General features: G+C 39.9%; 1 protein-coding gene across 3 annotated transcripts in view; it reads left to right on the forward strand.

Annotated features, from left to right (window-relative positions):
• LOC121324201 (C-type mannose receptor 2-like) overlaps positions 1–18,087 on the forward strand; it is a 59,932-nt gene extending 41,845 nt beyond the window's left edge. Inside the window, exons 16-30 of one of the 3 annotated variants that reach the window (XM_041265799.1) lie at positions 224–256; positions 1,942–2,108; positions 3,092–3,159; positions 4,559–4,659; positions 5,686–5,831; positions 7,380–7,494; positions 7,724–7,866; positions 8,856–8,964; positions 9,949–10,190; positions 10,675–10,840; positions 11,455–11,604; positions 12,309–12,428; positions 13,158–13,337; positions 13,815–13,841; positions 14,382–18,087. In XM_041265799.1, coding sequence (XP_041121733.1) covers positions 224–256; positions 1,942–2,108; positions 3,092–3,159; positions 4,559–4,659; positions 5,686–5,831; positions 7,380–7,494; positions 7,724–7,866; positions 8,856–8,964; positions 9,949–10,190; positions 10,675–10,840; positions 11,455–11,604; positions 12,309–12,428; positions 13,158–13,337; positions 13,815–13,841; positions 14,382–14,602 — 1,988 coding nt within the window. In that variant the 3' untranslated portion in view covers positions 14,603–18,087. Of the gene's footprint in view, positions 1–223; positions 257–580; positions 614–1,941; positions 2,109–3,091; positions 3,160–4,558; positions 4,660–5,685; positions 5,832–7,379; positions 7,495–7,723; positions 7,888–8,855; positions 8,965–9,948; positions 10,191–10,674; positions 10,841–11,454; positions 11,605–12,308; positions 12,429–13,157; positions 13,338–13,814; positions 13,842–14,381 lie in introns of all 3 variants that reach the window. The other 2 variants (XM_041265796.1, XM_041265798.1) reach the window with 2 other exon arrangements.
• Positions 18,088–18,617: the final 530 nt, after the last annotated feature.

An 18,617-nucleotide genomic window follows, 5' to 3' on the forward strand; every position in this document is an offset into this window, starting at 1 on the left:
ACCCAGCACTAGAGGGGGCCTTGAACGCAGTGGACAAGGTGGTCAGCCGGATCCATGAGAGGGTTGGGAGCTGAAGCAATCCCAGTTGGCGCGGGCCGGTGCACCATTGTATGGGCATGTGGAGGCCATCTGCCCAGAGGAGCCCGAGTGTCCAGTGTCCAGAAGGGGTGAACCCGAATTATGGCATTTTAGATTTTCAGTTTTTTTCTGTTTTGTTTTTCAGGGACTGACGTGAAAGAGCCAGAAATTAATGAGGGTAAGTTCAGTATGATTTCTTTTTTTCCTCCAGCCATTATTTCTATTTGAGCAACATCACTCTGATGGGGGGGTGGGGGGTGTGCTGCGTTGGCCTCCCGGGGTTGAGGGGGTGGGATCCAGCTCAGACTGTTTCTCCTCGCTGCTCTGTGGCGACCCGTACGGGCCAGACACCAAGTGAGCTTGGGGGTGGAGATTTGCTGGGCTGGTCTTTGTCCTCCAGAGGCCACATTCATATATATTATTATTAAAATATTAGTATTATGCTGTTCAATAACATAATTATGGTTTTAGATTTTCAGTTTTTTTCTGTTTTGTTTTTCAGGGACTGACGTGAAAGAGCCAGAAATTAATGAGGGTAAGTTCAGTATGATTTCTTTTTTTCCTCCAGCCATTATTTCTATTTGAGCAACATCACTCTGATGGGGGGGTGGGGGGTGTGCTGCGTTGGCCTCCCGGGGTTGAGGGGGTGGGATCCAGCTCAGACTGTTTCTCCTCGCTGCTCTGTGGCGACCCGTACGGGCCAGACACCAAGTGAGCTTGGGGGTGGAGATTTGCTGGGCTGGTCTTTGTCCTCCAGAGGCCAGTAACCTCTCGAGTTCCCAGGTGTAAAAAGATTGGCTCGTGGGGTCGGAGGCCGCCTACCAAGCTTCAGGCCCCTGAGCTGTGTGGGGAGTCGCCGCAGTGAAGGAGAATAGTAATAATAATAATTGGGCATTCCAAATTGGGTGAAAATAATTGGAGATTCTAAAATAAAGAAAATAAGTAAATAAATAATGATACATGGGCGAATTAGTTAATTGTGTATACCTTAGTCTGCCTTTACTATGTACTGGAACGGCTCTTTTGTTAATATCTGGTGAAACATACAGATGGTTCAGGATGGTTCAGTACCAAAGCAACATACAGTATGTCCTTGTCACATCTGTAAATTGATACACAAGCAATTAAGACTACAGTACAGTCTAATCCATGCCCTTTATGTACCAGCATTCTGTATAAATCAGAATCATTTTTGGGTTCCTGACTAAATCCCTATTGAAATTAGTGGTGTGAAACTCTCTGCAATCCGGACCACATGTATTCTAGAATCTGACACGATATGAAAGCCTTTTCTGCCTGAAACCATGTGATTTATTTATTTTTTTGTTGTGATTTTTGTTCTTTTCAAAGTTTATAATCAAGTATTCTGTATGAATACGCACAGTTCTGATTCCAGGTAAAGTTCATTCAAATCTGTTTATCCATGGCCATTAACCTTGTTTATTGTTCGGTGCTCTGTGTGGTAGGGATTATTCTAAGTCAATCCCATGGCTGTTGCTACACAAGTAAGGCACTTCAACATAGCCTATTTATTAAGAGAGTTTGAAACAGTTTGAAGACTGACACAGATGAAGAGAAAGTGAGACACATAAAACGAGGCTTGTACCCCAGCCACTCTACAGCCTCTTTTAGGTAACACCATCATTCAGCTCAGACGTTACAAGACAGGCAGTGTTGTGTGATGCACTGCTGTTATGGATTGTGTCCGCTTGTCGGTGAGATGAGATGAGGTTAAAAGCTCTGCGCTTTTGCACAGTCATTAAGACGCTTGCAGTGTTTGTTACATTTACAAGACCTAAAATGCATTGGCCTCTCATGCATCCCTGTACCTAATGTTGAGTGAACGTGCCCATCTCCCTCCAGAAAATGGCTCAAAGGAGTGGATGCGTTTCCAGGATGTGGAGTACAAGTTCTTTGACCACCACTCTACCTGGATGCAGGCCCAGCGCATCTGCACCTGGTTTGGCGGGTATCTCGCCTCCATCCACAGCCAGGAAGAGCTTGACTTTCTTGGGAAGGCCCTACTCAAGGTAGGGGCACGTACCTTCTTGCATTTTATACATTTTTCACACTGTACTTATTCACATGCTAACATGCTTGAATTCAGTATCAGTCTATAATGTTTTAAATCCATGTTCATGCTTTTTTAGCATTGAAAGAATGGATTTGATTGTGAATCCAAAATGGTGCTCTTTTTATGGTGATGATCTGTATTTCCCTAGTTCATAAAATCTTTAACTCCAACATTGTCAATGTTAATCCTTAAAATAAAATTTAAAAGATCAAGTTTTGTAGTTTCAATGCTGCAATTTAATAATTGTGTACTGGTAAAATATCATTATTGAACCATTTGGGGAAACAAGGATTTATTTGTATATATGACATCCTGTTGATGGCTGGTAATGTCTATAATACTGCCCTTTCCATGATGCAGTCTTCAGTACTAATATCTCAGTTCTCACCTATGACACTATAAGAATATAAGAACGTAAGAAAATGTACGATCAAGAGGAGGCCATTCAGTCCCTCTGTGCTTGTCCAGCTCCTAGTAGCTGATTGATTGGTCTCAAAACTTTGTCAAGCAGTATCTTTAAGGATCCCAATGATTTCAGCATCAACAACATGACTAGGTAACCCATTCCATACCCCTCTATAAAGAAGACACTATAAATAAGGTGCAGTCTGTGGAAATGTCACATTACACTAGCAGTGATAAGTTATCACTGGAGTACATTCTTAATAAATCTGACCCACTGAACTGAACAGAAAAAGAAGTGGTGCAAGATACAGCACCTAGGTTTGAGTAAGGATAGAAGCCTAACGTTTAAAAGCACATCTATTAAAATACACAACACAACAAATCCATTCCTATGTCATTTCACCTTACTTAATGTAGACCTTTAGCAGCTCTGACACCAGAGAAAAACTATCACAATTCCAAGTCTACAAAACTAAAAAGCAGTCTAGTTTTACATGCATGCAAATCTGACCTTGTTTTATTTTTTTATGCCAGCGACCCAAAGCTCAAAACCAGCACTGGTGGATTGGGATGCACACCTATGAAAATGATGGCCGCTTCAGGTGACCTATTCTCTTGTATTCATTTAAACAGGATAGATCCAGTCATGTCTTTATCCCTCAGTGGGAATGAAATCCCTGTGAAGGGGATAGAGTGGACGCAGTCGTATGCAAGTGTGTCTCACTTCACAGACTGTTTCATTTATCTGGAGAACCGCTAATCCAAGTTGAAAGTTCCCGGTCTGAATGTAGTACCAATTTGACAAAAACTAGACAACAAAGCTGGGGTAGGATGATAATATAATCTCCTCTTTTGCCCAAACAGTTAACATTATAGGGTTTTACACGTTTCTGTTGCAATGGCACTGAGACTTGTCTCAAGCTGCTACTGATCCTGTTCCACTACTGCTTTGGTAAATGGAAGGGAGGGTATGTTTCGTCAGGTATTTTGAAGCTTGGTCTTGCTGGCTACAATGGAGTAATTGATTCGTAATGTGACATAACTAAATCAGAATGGTCAAAACAAATTGGAAAGCTCAGTACAAGGTCTTATCTACATTAAATGCAAGTCTCTTTAGTAGTTTATATTTCACTGTTTCATACGGTTGCAGATCTGAGGCCATTGTGATATAGGAGACCTTATTAACAACCAAGTTTCATAACGAAAGTCATGTGGTACTGCCATCACAAGAAAATGTGACCTGTAGCTTTCAGAAAGTTATGCCGTGCTTTACCCCCTCCCTCCCATCACTGGTTTGTACAACATGGCATTCCAGAAGGGCTCATGTTTTAATGAGCAGCACTTTTTTTTTTTTTTTCCGGTTTCCTCTCATTGAATTTCAATCTGAAGTTATTTTAACAAACTGTTGTACTTCCTCAATGTGAACTTATGTCACAGCACACAGTCCAACACAATTTGTATGATTGAGACCCAGGGCAGATTGGTGGAGGGAGTCGAGTGTTCAGGGCAGAATAGTGCAGGGAGTGTTCAGCGAGTGTTCAGGGCACAGTAGTGCAGGGAGTGTTCAGGGCAGAGTAGTACAGGGAGTGTTCAGGGAGTATTCAAGGCAGAGTAGTACAGGAAGTATTCAAGGCAGAGTAGTACAGGGAGAGTTCAGGGAGTATTCAAGGCAGAGTAGTACAGGGAGTATTCAAGGCAGAGTTGTGCAGGGAGTGTTCAGGGAAGAGTAGTGCAGGGAGTATTCAAGGCAGAGTAGTGCAGGGAGTGTTCAGGGCAGAGTAGTGCAGGGAATGTTCAGGCCAGAGTAGTGCAGGGAGTGTTCAGGACAGTGTAGTGCAGGGAGTGTTCAGGACAGAGTAATGTAGGGAGTGTTCAGGACAGAGTAGTGCAGAGTGTCTTCAGGGCAGAATTGAGCTGTAAGGAGAAGCTCTAAAAGCACCTCACTGTAGACAGTGGTCACATCCCTCGACTTCTCTCTTTGTATCTCCCTCTCTGTTTAAGGTGGTCTGACCGGTCTATTCTGAACTTTGTGTCCTGGGCACAAGAAAAGCCTCGTCCTGTCTCCAGAGAGAAGAAGTGTGTGTACATGATGCCCAAAAGTGGTAAGGAAGCTAGAGCAGGCTGCCACATTTAAAGAGAAAAATTGATTGATACATAGATAACAAAATATATAATCTTGATAAATAAATAATTAAATACTGTTGATAAATAGAAACAGAATTTGTTTAGTGGTAATTCCAGTGGGTCTCAACATTGTGTTATTAATAATTTGCCTCACAGATTGGTCATGAATAGTAGGTATTTTTACTTGGTATTGGAATACCATTTGGTACTTAAATACTCAAATTGTGTGCATGCAACAGTGTACATTTTTAAACGTCAATGTGACATGTTTCTGTTTAGCTATGTATGCTGTCTGGATCCCTTAGATTTCCTCACCTATTCATGGGTGTCTGCATCTCCCCCCAGTTTGTGTGATTCCTTCAGTCAGCTGTAAACCAATCTGTTACGAGATACTATCCTAAGTTTCCATTATACTTCAAATCCAGTGGTTCCAATGTTTCCAGTGTTTCAGTGTTTGTACTGTCTTGGTTAAAATCAATAAACAAATACATCTCCAAGTGTACGACATCGGTAGATAATTGTCAGTGATTAGCTCTCAAGGTGTATGTGACCAATCAGCAGTATTTGCTAGTTTTGCAGCCTGTTTGTGCACCACCTGCAGCACAAATTTTAACAGGAATGTTTAATTGAATACTTTACAACAAGAAACAATGTTCAAGAAAATTACTTGGGGAAAATTGGAGTATCTGCACAGTACTTAATATCCGTCTCTTATATGCAGCACTAAAGTGAGCCAAGTTTCCATTATACAAGTTACATCATAGTTTTCAATCACTACTGTAGATAGCTCCAGCAGTTTGACTGTATTACTTTAGCATTTATCGGCATTTTATAATTATATAACTATATTTGTTCCCCTGCTTGTAGTCATTTATTGTGCTACTGTGAAAGACTCTTTGGTTTATTTTCCTAAAAGGGGGGCAGCTTACCTAGTATTCTGTAGCAGGCTGACAGTAACAGCAGCTAACATAATAGTATGGATCTGTCTGGTGTCTTTCTCACAGAGGAATGGGGTGACCAAAAGTGCTTCACTGATTTACCGTACATTTGCAAACGGACCAACACAAGCAGCCACATCAGCCCCCTGCCTCCAGCACCGACGCCTGCCCCTGGGGGCTGCCCAAAGGGCTGGCTTCCGTTCATCAATAAGGTACAGCACAGGAGCAGCTTGGTATTGTCCATTATAGGAGTGCTACTATATGTGTTCTTAGTGTACAGTGCAGGCTAGTTATTTAAAATTCCATGTTTTCGATATATAGATTTTTAAAAAACTGTTTCAAGGAGGATGCATTAGTTAGACCTCTTGTCTTGTTATTTGAGCTCGTCAGCCAAGGATTTCAATAAAGAGGACAGGTGGTGTAACTAATGCATTCTCCGAGATTAAGGAGTTACAAATGCATGTCCCAAAGAGATTTTTAATGTCACATTTAATTTGATTTCTAGTATTTTAAGTATGTTTCTTACTTGTTGATAGGGTAATTGTTTCATTCTAGATGGGAAGTAAGTAATTGAGAATCAGGTGTTGTAGAGGGGTGAATGGCTGAATACAAGGTACAGGCATTGTGGGTTTCTATCATTATTTTAGTGGCATTGAAGCAGGAAGATATGTTTGACTGTCAGAAATGTGTACTCCAAATGTGACTTGTTAGAACAGAAAGAAATATAGAACTGTGTCAGGTCCTGACAACTTTTACACTTATAAACTTAAAAGTCTGTTTCAAATCTCTTTTCAAAATGGCCACTCCATTTTGACTAACCAAGCTTATAATTATTAACACATAGGCCTGTGCATAAAAAAAACAAACAATCAAAAGCTTTTGTAAGAAAAGATATCTAGTATAGATTTGATAAAAATGACAAGCCCCAGCACAGCTCATCCACACGTCATTATAAATAATGTAAAGAAAACTGTTCAATCTTTTAAAGTTATACCATCAATATACTTAGATGATCAATGTCAATGAAATGCACCTTAACAAACTGCATAAAATAGACCAACAGCTTTTGTTTTTTTCTTTTAAATAAACACAAAAAAGTTAACAGTTAATTATAAGTATGCCCCATGGATTGAACTATAATACATAAACATAAAAACAAAACAAACAAAAAAAAAAAAATAAACTTCTTACCTTCAATCGCCTAATCAATTAACACAATCATTCATCTCTCAGTCCACTCGCATCGTCATGCGCAGTGGTGGTTGTGGTCATGCACAATATGTTATTTTATTGGGAAACACAGTTTTACATAGTCTGTGTGCACTGCAGCGGGAAGGCTGCAAGTTGTGGACAGGGATCATTTGTTCAATTAAATACTTTTGTGATTAGGTTATTCATTTTTAATAGTTATTGTTTTTTATATATATAAAGTAAACTAGACCCAAAAACTGCAAAAAAACCTCTTGAAAGTAGCCCAAAAAGTACCAGCCCGCGGCTCCTAAATATTTCCCGCGGCTGTCTTTTTAAAGTAGCCCAATTCTGCGGGAAAACCGCGGACCTGGCAACTCTGCATGACTTTATCACTCACAGTCTCTGCACCTTGGCAGTGCTTCAGAGCAATGAGAGACAGTCCCTTCAATTTTAACAACAAAACTTACACTTACACTTAAAACAATGGACAAAGCCCATTAATTAAAAGGTAGTCAAATGTGGCAGAATCCTCCTAAGTCTCGATTTTAACCAATCTTTTGTCCCCACAGTGTTTCAAGATCTATGGGTGGAATGGGAATGATAGAGCCACATGGCCGGCAGCAAAGGGAGCATGTGAGCGACAGGAAAGTGCACTGGCCACCATCTCCAACCACCTGGAGCAAGGTACTGTATCCAGCACGCCCCAGTGATCATAACTAACTGGTATTCATCATAGTGTGGACCATTATCAGATTTCATTTCTAAATTCCTGATACCAAATATTAGAGCCTGGGGTTCAATCGTATTTAGGGTATAAAACATGTTGTTTCATTGATGTACAAATAGAGAAATCCTTGCATGTCAATGACTGATTTGGCAAATCAGATAATGAGTGTATTTTTTTCCCTGACAGCTTTTATCACAACCCTGCTTCCGAACGTGACCTTCGACTTGTGGATCGGCCTTCAGGATTCCAAACAGGATTTCCAGTGGACCGAGGAGCCTTTGAAATACGTCAACTGGGCCCCTGGCAAACCTTCAGGACACCGGGACAACGTGAGCACAAAAACAACTGCTGTAAGGAGTACATTCATGCTATGGTTGGGTCACGGTTAAAGTACATGGTGCCAACAAAATAACTCCAGTAAATCGTATCCATTAAATATATTACTGTCATTTTTATTGGTCTCAAGTTTTCCTATATGAAAAATACACATTATGGTAAAGGTGAATTTGTTTTTCTTTTTTAATGGTAACATATTTCCGGTGGAAAATAATATTTATTGAACGTTCCTTGCAGATACTTTAATGCTGTACTTGTGGTCAATTTCCTAAAGTTGTAAGAAGGAGTTTAGTCGCCATTTCAGAATTTAATGTGAGCCAGTGTGTCCAGCTTCTGGGAGAATCGCTCACCACTGTCATTGTTTATACATGGTATGAAAAAATACCATTACAAATCAAATACATTTTTGAAATAATGTGTGCCTCTTTCATATAAGAACATATGAGATCTACACAGTGATGGTAATACACATTAGATAAGACTGTATGTACTTCAGGCACTGGAATGATTGTGTTAGCTGTATGTACTTCAGGCACTGGAATTTGTTTTGCTACTATTTATTTAAACATGGTTTGCCATGTTTAAAATAAAAAAAAGACTTTCGGCATACATTTACAACACTTAACTATGCTTTCACTATGCTTTATAAGACATTGCTATGCTTTTACTATGGGAAACTTTTTTAACGATGGTCCCAGCTGCTTTCAGTGGACAGCAGTGTATTCTACATGCCCAAACCCACAAATGTCTCGATGAGCCCTTGGCACATTTGTTGGCAGTTATAAGAGAAATGGAAATGGAGACTGGTAATTTATGAAGGTTCACTATACCTGCTGTGCTGCCACTTGTTATAAAGACACAAGCAATTATAACAATATTAATACATGAGAAACAGATTGGAAGATGAGGGCAGTCAGGCAGGGCTGGGGGGCATGTGAAACCCAGCTTCCTGTTACACTCTTGTGTCTCTTGTTTTCTAAAGATGAATTGTGCTGTGATTTGGCACGGAGCCCCACCACACTACACAGGCCACTGGGACGACAGGAACTGTGCACAGGAAAAAAATGGCTTCATCTGCCAGAAATATAAAAGTAAGCTTGTCCTACAGCATGTTTCAGTCTGCAATGTGTAGTCTATTGTCAGCCCTTCAAGAGATAATGTAAAATTTTCAAATTCTGTACAGTAGTTTCACTCACATTGATGGAACAACTCGCCTAGCCATGCACTCTTGTATACCAGGCTATGCCTTTGAAGACTACACTGTAAGATCTGGTACAACTAAGACATTTGCACCTATAAAGTCTGTTGTGTAGTATGGTTCAAAATGATGGATAATGATTACTTCATGCTCACAAATGATTCCTTATCTTGTGGTATTCTGGTTTAGCTTTTCAGTCTAATTCATTCAGTGAGTTTGAACATAAGAATTCCGATATTTTTCAGAATATATAGTTTTCCAAAAAGTAATTCTGATATCAAAAAGTCATACAAACACAGTTTTCGGAAAACTTATTGGAAAATTCTAAAAGTGAGTTTTTGGAAAACACCACCTAGAACAGGAGTTTTCAACCTTTTTTGAAACTGTAACTCTAGTGTCACGGGAGGTTTCAGCTGAAGACAGTACCCTTTACAATTTTCACTCACTCAAAGGTACCACAGTTGCAATAAAAGGCAAAATAATCTGGTTAACACATTTCTTTTTTCCCTGTTTATTTAACATATCGTATCTCTTGGGCACTGGATGCTTGGGCTCCCCCCTCGTGGGCGCTGGATGCTCGGGCTCCCCCCTCGTGGGCGTTGGATGCTCGGGCTCCCCCCTCGTGGGCGCTGGATGCTCGGGCTCCCCCCTTGTGGGCGCTGGATGCTCGGGCTCACCCCTCGTGGGCGTTGGATGCTCGGGCTCCCCCCTTGTGGGCACTGGACGCTCGGGCTCCCCCCTTGTGGACGCTGGATGCTCGGGCTCACCCCTCGTGGGCGTTGGATGCTCGGGCTCCCCCCTTGTGGGCACTGGACGCTTGGGCTCCCACTATTTCATCAATGCTCGAGGGTCAGGTATCTTGTTGCTGTGTTTGCAGATCAGTATATCATCCCAGCCTCTGTGGATGCCTTCCCCCCACCCCCCAGCTCCCCCCTGCATTACCGCAATCACACGTACCGCATCGTGAAGAAGCCGCTGAGCTGGGAAGAGGCTGTGCTGTTGTGTGAGTCTCGCAACTCCTCGCTGGCCAGCATCCATGATCCATACCAGCAGGCCTACCTCACCCAGCTCATCAATGGCCTGGACAAGCCGCTGTGGATCGGGCTTTACAAGGACAGGGTAAGAAGCAGCGCTGCCCTCCACTTACTGCATTGACAGCCATAGCTTTTGAGTGGCTTTTAACTAAAAATATGTCTAAAATCAGTGAATTTATGTGCCTTATTGCCTCGTCTGTACCTAAAGTACAGTTCTTTTGTTAATGAAAAAATGTTTCACTTATTAACTAACCCACATTGCCTGTACACTTTTAACAAAGGACATGCTTAAGCAGTATTAAAATACTGGGTGCCTGTCCAGCCATACCACATACATATGTACATTTACATTTTTATATACAGTACATACTGAAGATGTAGGTCAAGGTGATTTTGTATGATGATGAATTCTCTTAGTATTATTTCAAGATGTGGTGGTGAGTGTTACCGTATGTGTTATTAATGTAGGGGCGTTGAACTGAAGAATAACCAGCATTTGTGATCCAAGTACAAATGTTTTATCAATAGAAAGTAATGCATTGTCCTTCTTTCCTCCTTTGTCTGGTCAGGGTTGGAGCTTCTCGTGGCTGGGGGAGAATACGGTGACCTACAGCAGCTGGCAGGATGGCGAGCCGACCAGGACCTCTGGTTGCGGCTACATGGGTGTGGATGGGCTGTGGAACACAATCTCCTGCGAAACCAAGCTGCAGGGCGCCATCTGTCTGATAAACACAGGTATTGCTGGGGAACCAGTTGCAGTATATTTAGGGCTTGTGATTTTCGGTGTTTTCTGACGACTTTCATACTCTCCTTTAAGAATTCAATTAATAGCTGTTAAGCCATTCGTGTATCTCAATCACAACTGAGAAATGTGTTATGGTAATTTAAATTGTAAGTCTTTATTTTTCATTTAAAAGCAGGAGCGACTCCTTTTTATTAATGTAAATACAGTCAGGCAGAACGATTGTAATAGTGTGTCCGGCATACAATACTTTATTTTTCATTATAGCTTTAATACAGATTAGTCTGTTTTTAACATGTTGCGATCTCGTTTGTACGTTCTGCTTGTACATGAAAAATGAAGTCTTGGCCAATTAAAAAAAATAAAAAATTGTTTCACAGAAAATATTTTTATATTAACACATTTCTCAATTGTGATTGAGATACACGAATGGCTTAACAGGTATCATTTGAGTTCGTAAAGGAAAGTGGAAAAGTCAGGTTAAAACACTGAAAATCATAAGCCCTAAATATATTATGTACCTACTAACTTGGGCTCACTAATTGCAAAAACATATGCTTGATTAAAAACTAGGTTGGTTAAAGTGATGATCATTTTATCATCTCAGAGCCAGCCAAGTCCCACAAGTGGAGTTACTCTGGAGACTGCCCACATTCCCTGAAGGACTCCAGCTGGGTCCCGTTCCGAGATTCGTGCTACTCCTTTCATCTGGAGTCCCGTACCACCCCCACGGAGGCAGCCAAGAAGTGCCGAGGAGGTATTATTAGGGGCTGAATGATATTATTATTATAGGTCGCATATCTATTCGAAACAATATAGGATTGTATTACCTATCTTTTAATGTGTCCTGTTGTGCAATATATTTTAAAAGCATTCTTGCCCAAAAATGGTTCACTGATAAATACTGCTAGTAAATGTTTCTATGCACTGGGTTGACCACATGCACATCAGCACATTTTATACAGTAACACATCCTGGTTAGATTTTCTTGGTAATAAAGCCAGACAGCAACAAACTCTTCCACAGAAAAAAACCCAAAGACTAAATTATCCAATTTCATTTTATTTGTTATTTTATATCTCTATATGTGTGTAACCGGTCAGGCATGCTGGGGTGAGCGAAAGGGATTTGAGAAACTTTATATGTTTTTACAAAGTTTCACAAACAAAATACTTTTCAAAACAAAGCAAAGTCGACCAAACGTAGGATACAAAACACAACTTGCCATCATAGACTAAGACTTTGTCACCTCTGCTGTTGTCTCCATTTCAATCTATAAGCAGGCCAAGCTACAAAGCAGAATAATAAAAGGCTGTTTTATTGCACATATTAACACTTAAAGGTTCGCTTTAAACCGAGATTAATCTCCAATAGAATTGGGAGTACAATGTGATCATCTTCCCAAGAACTAGGTGCTGTCACTGACCTCTCTGCTCTGTCCTGCTCTCTCTCTGCACACAGTGGGAGCCACGGTCCTGTCCATCGTGGATGAAACTGAGAACGTGTTTGTGTGGGAGCATATCCAGGACTACGAGTGGCAGTCCAGCGGGGCCTGGCTGGGGATGACCTTTAACCCCAAAGGTGAAAGAAGAAAAAAAAAAATTCTGTTTTACAGTGTTATTCTCCACACTTCTTGAACTGTAAAAAAATAAACACTACAATTTCTGTCTCTTATGTCACCATGTATTATAACAAATAATATACTCGAAAACTGTGCAAATAAGACTGTAATTGTCACCAGAAACCCTTGATAGATTCACAGCCTTATGTACAGTTTATGTACAATTATGTATCATATCACTGCTTACTGTTACTGTATGTAGTCAGTATACATTATTGTGAATTTTTGTTACGGAATTAGTTTTCTCAGCATTTAGGTAAAAGGGTCCTAGAATGTGTGTGCAGAAAATTGAATAACAAGAAAATTCCCTGAGCAGCCATAATAAATCTCCAGAACCTCTACAAATTTACACTAAATGCTTTCTAGACTACAGTTCTACCATAAGACAGACATAACAAGGAAATTTCAGTGGGCAATTGGAATTACACTTGAATTGGATTGAATTTTGAGAAAGTATGCTGTACTAAAAACAGAAACAATACAACAGTGAATGACTATGAAATATGTATATGTATCGAATTTGTATATGTATCGAATATGTATAAAAGCAGTAAGTCTCTCCAGATCAGGCATTACTAGACAATTCTGTTACTTCTAAACACCTTTTGCTTAAAATAGATATGTAATGACCGTGTGCCCAGGGTACTAGATAAAAGACAATCGTATTGCTTTGCCTGTGTTTCTTGCAGTGGGCAGCCTGGTGTGGCCGGACAGCTCTGTGGTAGAGTACTCAAACTGGGGCCAGCAGGACTCCCACCATAGCATGCTGAGCCCGAACACCTGCTTCTGGGTCCAGAGCAACAACGGGGTCTGGGGGCTGGGCTCTTGCACCAACGTCACACGAGGCATCATCTGCAAGATGCCACGAGGTATCCACCCAGCACAGCCCACACTCTCCAGGGCATAGTAACCTGAGTGGAGACTAACAGATACCTGCAGTCTCCAGGGCTGCTATCAAGCATGCTGTTTATAGAAATAAAGTCACCCCTGCTCCAAGCCATGTTGTAAAAGTAGCTCAGGAACAACTAATATGTAGCATAGGCATACGTATTGTAAAGCATAGATAGGTATGGTAAAACGAACCATAGTAAACTATGGTAAATGCATGTATAACCACTTCTGTAGGTTCTTCATTAGTTATTAGAGCCAGTAGTGGTGTATGTATTTAGTTGAGATTGATATAATGAGGAGTGTGTTTCTGTGGGGAAGGCATACACTTGTATCTTTGCAGCTGAAGCGACTTTAGAGGGGATACAGGTATATGCACTAGCAATGAAAGATATTTAAATAGGGTGCTGTCTGCATGTGTGGGTGTGTATTACAATTGTTTTCTTTTCTTTTTACAGTTATAGATACCAGCTATTCTAAATCCTGTAAGTATAACACTTATGAGTGCCCTGTGTGTGAGATTTTTTGTTTAATTAGTTCAATCAAAGTGATCTGTTATATACTAAACCAGTTCATAATTCCCAAATATAGAAAGAAGTATTGCTGTTGTACATCAAAGTTGAATGTTTTATTTTGGTATTTCAGTGTTTATATTCTTCTGGTGGTGGGAAGAGTAGTCCATGTTCTTCCTTTAACTCTTTCAACACTGCAGACCTGTTCACAGGTCTAGGATAGAACTCCACTCAAAATAGCAGACCAGAAAACATTTATGTCCAATTGTATTTTTTTTCCTCTGTAAAAGACAAAAGAATATTGAAGGTTTGATACTGTTTATTAGATTAACTTTGACATAAAATACTCAGCACATCTCTTACAATGAGACTATTGAAGTTAGTCTTCTTGTTAAAAGCAACATGGCCCTGTGGTTCCCCCTGTGTATCTTCCACTTATTCTGTGATTATTTTTGACAGTAAATCGACTGGTTTTGAATGTGGTATAATTGTTTCTTTTATTTCTCGCTCCAGCGGTCCAGGACAATACCACAGTGATTGTTGTGGTAGTCATGGCAATGGTGGCACTGTGCTTGTTCATGGCAGCCATCATCTACCTATACCGGAAGAGAGCAGGCGGAGGCCGTGGGGCCTTCGAGAGCGCTCGCTACAGCCGCACCACATCCACCCCCACCGAGGCAACCGAGAAGAACATCCTGGTGTCTGACATGGAGATGAACGAGCAGCCCGAGTAACCGTGGAGGCAGATAGACAGGCAAACTGACCAAACACACCTACACCAGAGCCAGCACAGAGAAACAGCACAGGGGAGAGTACCAGAACACTGGGGGGAACAATCTAAAGAGATGCAGCTGCAAGTATGGGCAAGAAGCAACTATTTTTTTTTTTTTTTTTTTGTTTGTTTTGTTTTAGTTTTTCTTTTCATGTAGCAAATATTGCGGTACGACAAGTTACAGCTGTGCTTTTTGGTAAATCTTTTACTGTTACAGTATGCATTGGTCATGTCCGACCAATTTGAAATGTAAATATAGTCGGACATTGCCAAATTACCTGTGGAATGAGAAACGTTGCCAAAGGTCTTTTCAACAGAAATGACATTTCTCACAAATTTAGAAGTCGAAAGATAACTGCCAGAAAAAAGGTGATGAAATGGGTAATTTTACTGTAACTTGAAAAGAGCCTGTTCCCCAGAACTGTTCATGGATAATTATCCCACCTTTTTAATTGTTATTTTATATCCTTGGTTCTAATGGAAGGGATGTATGTCTTTTATAACCCCCTGCTGGTGCAAGTAGGAGTGTGGCAGCTTTACAAGCAGGTTTTATGGAAGAAATTAATATTGTATCTACATTAGAGTGCACAGAAGAATATAATAAATATGGAATTATTTTAGTCGAAAGATCTTGCCTTTCCCTGTGCTTCAATCTTCTCTGTGAATAAAGTGACGACTAAATTCATCAGACACATAACGTCACACACTGGAAGCAATACACAATCTTTCATGTTTTGGAAAACGTGCCACCAACTGGATTTATACCACATTACAGCTTAACCTGTAAACTGAATTGTTCTGCTGAAATCGGTTCTAGTCTTGGAGGTGAACACTACCAGACGCCAGTGATCAATGATCCACTCTCCCTTAAAGTTCAGTAGACTAACTGAATTATAAAAGTTGACAGGAGTTGAAAACATAAACCCACACTAACAAAACCATAATAACAAGTCCTACTTTGATTTTAAATTAAATCAACTATAAACAAATAATTTCTGTTCCCATGTGCACCTGTGCTGGCTCTTGACTCTTGAATGAAAATATCGTTGGTAGAAATAACCAAATAGAAAACTTTGTTTTTAAAACTTTTTTTTTTTTTTTTGCTTAGACCATGGGGAAACAATTAAATGGCTTTTTTGCTATATTGTATAAATTGCATGCAAAATAGTGTACCATTTTTATACATGCAAGTACTATTTTAGTTGTTGTTAGTTTGCTTTTATACTTTTCAGTTCCTAATGAAATTGTAGATAGTTTGAAAGGTGTAGAAGATGAAGGACAATGTCTGCACAATCACATTGTGTTCTTGAACAGTGCAATAAGGAAATGAAATACAGCCGATTGGGCCTCCGAACACTATGTTACAATAATAGAGAAATAGCTTCACAAACACTGTGTTTTCAATTATTCCTAATCCAGGTGTCCCAAATAGATATTCTGAATAATCAATTAAGAGCCCATTATTATTCAATGTATACAAGTGGAACAGACAGTGTTGTGTGATGCACTGGCCGTTATGGATTCTGACCCCTGTTGGCTAGAGGAGGTTACAAACTCTATAACCACCAATGCAACCTGGCCACCTCCCCAGTTAAATATTCAGACAGAAGTATTCAAAACTAATTTTGGGCTTGTGTTTAGAGCCTAGAGCAGGCATTCAGAATAATGTGTTTTTATGTTTGGAATAATGATAATTTGAATACTGCTCCTTGCCTGTGACATTTTTCAAGTGGAATATTGATTCTGAATACCAAGTACTATGCATGCATGTAGTGTTATGCTGTGTAAGGCAGGTTCATATACCCTGTCATTGCCAAAGCAGTGAGTATCGATCTGATCACCCACAGTCTGAAGTTGCAGGGACAGACAACCAGATCTACTAAGCTTTTGCATAATTGTGTTTATAAAATGAAAAATCACATGTATTCCAATGATAATGCATTTATACAGACATTATGTGCCATTTTTTATGGCAGGAATAAAGGTGGTCGGAATTGCTTACACTATTAAGTGAATCTGTTTACTGTTAGCATACAGCTGGTCAGTTGCGTGTTAACAGCTCTGCCCTGTGATGAGCACCAATGGTTCGAACAGTGTTGTTTGTGGTAGTTATCCAAACTGAGCCCTGAATGACATCAGAATATTACACAGAGCCCTTACACTGAACAGGATTGGTTTTAAAAACTGTAGCCAAAGAAAACACAGTAGAGTCCTAGCATCATGCTGAAATGCAAGAGTGGGAGCAAAAAAAAAAAAAGGCAATAGTAGGGAACTTCAAGTAAGGGTTCTAAACTGAAATACAGTGTATATGTAGGGGAGTTACCTAAAGAAAAGGCAATGTATTAGGCAGGTGGGTGAGTTGGCACAGAATAGGATGGCTCTGTCTATTGGAGTGAGATGCAATGATGGCTTGTGAAAGTAAGTTGGAAGTACAGGAAGGGTTTAGAAGGTATTTTGTACTGCTGGAGAGCTGTAACTGGAAAAGTTCTTGACACAGATACAGATAAGAAAGTAATAAGGAAAAATACCTGAATGGCGGTTTCATATTTAGTCCCAGCAGGCCTAAACTGTTGAAGCATGTTGTATTAATTAATACGTTCAGTTTACAAAGATTAAAGACCTGTCTTACATAATGGGTACCCTTTGTACTAGTTAACACCCACACATTTCCTGACCACAGTTTGGGTTAAAGCCCCTGTGCTCGTGACTTCTATAATGGGTGCAGATTAGTTCAAGTGGTATGCTGGAGCTGGAGAAATTACTTTTTTGCACAATATTGTTTTTACAAGATTAGATGTTTACAAGATTATTCTAGACATACTGAAATAAATGTAATAAATTCACTCACAAATACGTGTCATTGAGTTTCTTTTAGTATTTCTAAACTCAGCACTGTTGAGTATTTAATAGTTACAGATGACAGAACTAGAGTATGAAAGAGTATTAGTGTTAATTAATAGAAGCAGCTATTGGGTGATTGATAATCAGAACTGCCTCCACCCGTTGTGTCACAAGTGGGCCGAATGGCCTTTTATTTGTGGATTTTCTTAAGTTCTTATAGTTTTGAGATCAGCTACTAGGAACCTGACAGGAATAAATGGGCCAAATGGCCTCCTCATTCATAACTGTTCTTATGTCTGCTTAATAACTGGCAGCCCACCCTGCTTCCTTTGAAACATGCTGTGGCCCAAATTAAAATAAAAAGATCAGGACTCAAGAACGACTGGGTTGGATTCCCACACAGTGCAACGCTGGCCGCTGGGTTCTGTGTAATTCTCTGATGCCTGAAAGTTTTTGTTTCTCCTCTTGTGTATGTGTGTTCCCTGCTCAGCGCTGCTGGCTCGCGGTTTTCGACTGCACCGGAGGCAGTTGGTGTTGTTTTTGTACATTTTGATACTATGTAAATGTTTTGTTTTGTTTTGTTAAAAATCTGCTTTTCTGCTTTTTGATTATGAAGCCCCTGTTTTGTTTTTTGTTTTTTTAAGTAAATAAAAATACATGTTTGCTTTATACAAATGTCTCATTTTTCTCTTTTACAGATTATAATTGTCATGTTCACATAACAGGTTATATAATAATTTTAAAAGTGTTCAGCCTTTGGTAAAAAATCAATTGAAAGTCATTTTAGACTACTATTCTAATCCAGAGTAGAGTGGAATTTATGTATCTAGGATAGATACCATCTGGACAGATTTGACAAAGGACACTTAGACGCTAGTGTCTTCATGTTTGGCACACAGCAGTATTCTGTGACTGTCACAATTCAGTTCCATTACTCATTTGTTTACAAGTCATCTGAGATGATGTTCCCCTCATAGTACTATATGATGCTTTGTTTTTGTTCAGAACACTCAACTCAATTTTGTTTTATGCTTTTGCTTTTTGCTGGAATGTACGATTCTTTTCTCAGATCAGTTTTTAATGTCATTAGCCAGTCGTGCAAATGACGACACTTACCAGTAAATATTCTTTATGAG

Source organism: Polyodon spathula, chromosome 12 (assembly GCF_017654505.1).
Source record: "Polyodon spathula isolate WHYD16114869_AA chromosome 12, ASM1765450v1, whole genome shotgun sequence".
NCBI classification, from domain to species: Eukaryota; Metazoa; Chordata; class Actinopteri; order Acipenseriformes; family Polyodontidae; genus Polyodon; species Polyodon spathula.